At 44.4% G+C, this 4446-nt stretch overlaps 1 protein-coding gene across 1 annotated transcript; it reads right to left on the reverse strand.

Moving 5' to 3' along the window:
• Positions 1 to 230: 230 nt before the first annotated feature.
• Positions 231 to 3888, reverse strand: fzd1 (frizzled class receptor 1). The gene has a single exon (XM_067447899.1). It carries the CDS (start codon positions 3395 to 3397, stop codon positions 1787 to 1789), a length of 1611 nt encoding a protein of 536 aa, XP_067304000.1. The 5' UTR covers positions 3398 to 3888; the 3' UTR covers positions 231 to 1786.
• Positions 3889 to 4446: the final 558 nt, after the last annotated feature.

Below are 4446 nucleotides of genomic sequence, written 5' to 3' on the forward strand. Positions count from 1 at the left end.
AATAAAAGCCTAATTTCAATCTGTTCATCATATAAAGCGACTGTGTCGAAAATTTGGACTAGACCACTCAATTCATATGGATTAATTTTACAATCTCTTAATAAACTTTTTGAAGTAGTAGTTGCATAGCTGACAGTGGAGGGACAGAACCATTTCAGATTTCAAAGATTCTTCATTTGTGTTCTGAAGATGAACAAAAATCTTACGGGTTTGAAACGATTTTTTTGGTGAACCATTTTTGGGTGAACCCTTTAATAAAAAAATAAAAAATAAATAAAATAAAAACAATCAGCCATCAAAACAAACTCACTTGCCATAACAGAGGAACATTTTGTACAAATGAGAAGTTTATTCTTTTAAGAAGTGAATAATATAAACTATTGTCTATAAATATAAAGGGTTTTTGATAGTATCACAAGCAGAAGTATGAGAAAGAAGAAAATAACAGATGTCACCGGTGTAGAAAACTGTAACGCTAGTGTGATTTAATACATGTCCGATTCATGCGTGATGATGGATCTCAACAGAACAGAGTTTAGGAGCAGGCCTCTATCAGCCAGTGCTCTCCGCATTCACCATGTGCATTTTCCTTTGGAAAAACAAAAACATTCATTTCCATGAGATATTTGCTATAAACAATCAAGAATCAACATATTCTGGTGGTCAGTAAAGGGCATTTAAAAAAAAGCACATGATGACACGACAAACCCTGAAGAATTATGAACAGGTTGATGTGAATTACTACACAGACTCGACCGATGTGGGGTTTTATTGTGGGGCTGATGTTGATGCCTGTCGGCATATATTTAGGAAATGACAAACAGGGCGAGCGGACACGATTATCGCTCGCTGAGCCTCTCGAAATGGCCAAATATCGGCTGATTTATCGGTTTATCTCTACACCGCACCGGAAAGCCAGCATGCCAATTTTCACATCATATTCACGGATTAGTTACAATACCAAAACAGACATTAAACTATTTGAGAAGTGCATTGCAAACACCGTCCATCCTGTTCTAGCTGTATGTTTAGAGGTACTTCTGTGCAAAAGAGCCGTAGGAGAACACAAAGCCTTCAGAAACATCATTACAGACTGAAGAAACACATGAATACATTTCTTTGAGTTAAACAAAAGTGCAGGCCTGAGCCCAATGCTGCTCCAAAATGAAAAAAGGCACTTGACTTTACATCTCAAAAACATTTTAAAACAGCCTGAGATTGCTGCTCTCCGAGCCAGACCAGATTGGGAGACCAGCAAACCAGTTCACGCTGGGTTAAGCAGTTTCCCCAGCACATTTCTACCATGAGCACTTACTGTTTTTGTTCTCAGCCGCCATAAAACATTCCAGTACTATATAATTCATCTGCACCCAGACAAATCTCAGTCACAAAGCTTTAATTTAAAGCTCAAATCGTTCCATGATATGCAGACATAAGTGCTGGGTGCACAATTCACACACGTTATTATTATTTCTGCATTATTTGCATGTAAAAAGCAGTTTGAATATTTGCCCGTGGAAATACTGATGTCGATAAAAAAGACACAGTTTTACATACAGGCTTAAAAAACAGATCCCCACCCAGAATATTCCAAGAAAAAAGGCATAAATAATCTCCAAAAACAATACGGTCCGTCAAAAAAAGTTCCTTTGATTAAAAAAAGAACATCCAAGTGAGATTTAAATACAAATATATACTTACAAAAAAATCACAATGTTTATGTACATCTGTTTAAACAGTTGTTTTTCCATCAGAAAAAAGCGAAGGATAAAAAAGCAGCAGTTCGTCACACTGTTGTTTCTCCATGTTTGCTGTTCGCCAGTCTCGTGTAGAACTTTCTCCATGAGTTCAGCGTCTTTCCGGACCATATCCAGAACCCAGACGTGATTCCCACAATCAGGGTCATCAGGTACTTGATCATGAACACCGTGAAATCCGGGTTCATTTGCGGGTTGTGCACGGGACACGGCATCGCGTACGTCTTGCACGACTGCGCGCTCCAGGTTTGTTCCCACTGCGCGCGGAAGGCCTGTTCGTAGAAGTAGCACGCGATCACTATGGTGGCCGGAACCGTGTACAGGACGCTGAATATGCCGATGCGCACCATCAGCTTCTCCAGCTTCTCCGTCTTGGTGCCGTCGTGCTTCATGATGGTCCTGATGCGGAACAGAGACACGAACCCTGCCAGGAGGAACGAGGTGCCGATGAACAGGTAGACGAACAGGGGCGCGAGGACGAAGCCGCGGAGCGCGTCAACGCTGTTGATGCCCACGAAGCAGACGCCGCTCAGAACATCCCCGTCCACTTGACCCACCGCCAGAATGGTGATGGTCTTGATGGCCGGGACTGCCCACGCCGCCAGGTGGAAGTACTGGGAGTTCGCTTCGATGGCCTCGTGGCCCCATTTCATCCCAGCCGCGAGGAACCAGGTGAGCGCCAGGATGACCCACCAGATGGAGCTGGACATGCTGAAGAAGTACAGCATCATGAACAGAATGGTGCAGCCTTCTTTTTTGGTGCCCTGCACCACCGTCCGGTACTCATTCTCGAATTGCTCGTTGCAAACCACTTTGTCTTCCAGCAGAAATCCGGCGATGTACGCAATGGACACCATCGTGTAACACCCGGAAAGGAATATAATGGGTCTCTCCGGGTAACTAAAGCGCTTCATGTCCACCAAATAAGTCAGAACGGTGAACAACGTAGACGCGCAGCACAATACTGACCAGATCCCGATCCAAATCCTCGCGAACTTCTGCTCGTCCTCGCTGAAGTACATCATCCCGTGGGTTTTTTGGGGTTCGCACGGCGCGCCGCAGTTCTCCTCGCCCAGAAAGCGGTAGTTGAGGTACGGCGGCACTTTTAGCAACGCCGGGCATTTAAAACGCCCATGTCGGACGTGGTCGGGTGTCGGTGGTGTCACATCTGGGGTCGGGTGGACGGGCGCGCTCGAAGCGTTCTGACCCACGCACAGCTCTTTGCCGTGCACCGGGAACGATTCGCAGGCGAGACTCTCTGGCCACTGGAAGCCGAATTTGTTCATGAGAGCCTCGCAGCCCTGACGCGCGCGCTCGCACAGCGATCGGCACGGCGGCAGCGCTTGCTCCAACACCGTGCACACCGGCGCGTACATGGAGCACAAGAAGAACTTGAGGTCCGGCGAACATTGCACTTTGACGAGCGGGTAGAACTGGTGCACCTCCAGCCCCGCGTCCTCCTGGTTCATGTGGCCGAGGAGGTTGGGCATGATGGTCTGGTTGTACGCGATGTCCGTGCACAGAGGGATGGAGATGGGCTGGCAGAAGCCGTGCTCGGGAACCGGCATGCCGTTCTGCGCGCTCACTCCTAGTATTCCAAAGGCGAGCAGGAAGAGCGCGGACGCATCGCGCGCGGCCATACTTTCCTTCTGCGGTTCGTCTCCTTTTGCGCCAGCGCTCTTCCTCCCTTTGTTGATTTATCCTGTCAAATGGGCTTTTACTACGGCCAAACTTTTAGGAAAGTGCGGCGGCACCCCAGACGCTGCTCCGCGGATCACAATGCGAACGAAGAAAAGAAAAGCACACAAATGCCTGCCGCGAATAAAGAGTCGCGCTGTGTAGAGTCAGAGTTTCTGTGAGCTGTTCAAACCTGTTTCCAGGCGCCCCGCTGTCTGCTGTTCATAAGCGAAACGCGGGCGGGGTTTACGGACAGATGGCTCGTGTTAGGGAGCGTCGGGATTTCTTTCGACTGTGGTTCGTTTTGCGTTCTTTTTACGTTCTTTCAACGTTCGTTCTTCGAGCGTATAGTGTTGTTGAATGGAACGAATTTTATCTGCTAACTTTAGAGTGAACAACATTTCAGAGATAACGCTGCTATATGTGTTGTTAAATTTGGCTAACATGACAAATAAGAATAAAAATACTAACTTGCTGAATACTTCAAATTATATAGTGTAAGAGAAATCGTACACATACAGAATGTGCATATATATATATATATATATATATATATATATATATATATATATATATATATATATATATATATATATATATATATATATATGCTACATTGTTGCCTAATTTGTCTTGCTTTGTTGAAGTTTAAGGATACTACATATTCAGTAAGCCTAATATTATTGATTTAACTGTCATTAAAGGATGAGAACAAGGCTTGTAAAAAGTACACTGGGCTGAATAATGGCACTATTGTCTTAGAGCTGACTTTAGCTTAATTGAGTTTGCTTCATTATTACTAATAAACCTTGCAACATTGCTTTGCAATCTACAGACTGCAAGCCTGTCCCAGACAAAGCTTTGTTTTCATTTGCATTAAATAAATATGGCTATTAAGGTTTATAATGATAACATTATGATTATAGTCATATTAGACAGCTTTTCATAGATCAAATTTTCATACAAACCTTTCTTTAATATAGGCTAATAAAAGTAAAAATTGATGCCTGGG

This window comes from Pseudorasbora parva, chromosome 7, assembly GCF_024679245.1.
Source record: "Pseudorasbora parva isolate DD20220531a chromosome 7, ASM2467924v1, whole genome shotgun sequence".
In the NCBI taxonomy this organism is placed as follows: Eukaryota; Metazoa; Chordata; class Actinopteri; order Cypriniformes; family Gobionidae; genus Pseudorasbora; species Pseudorasbora parva.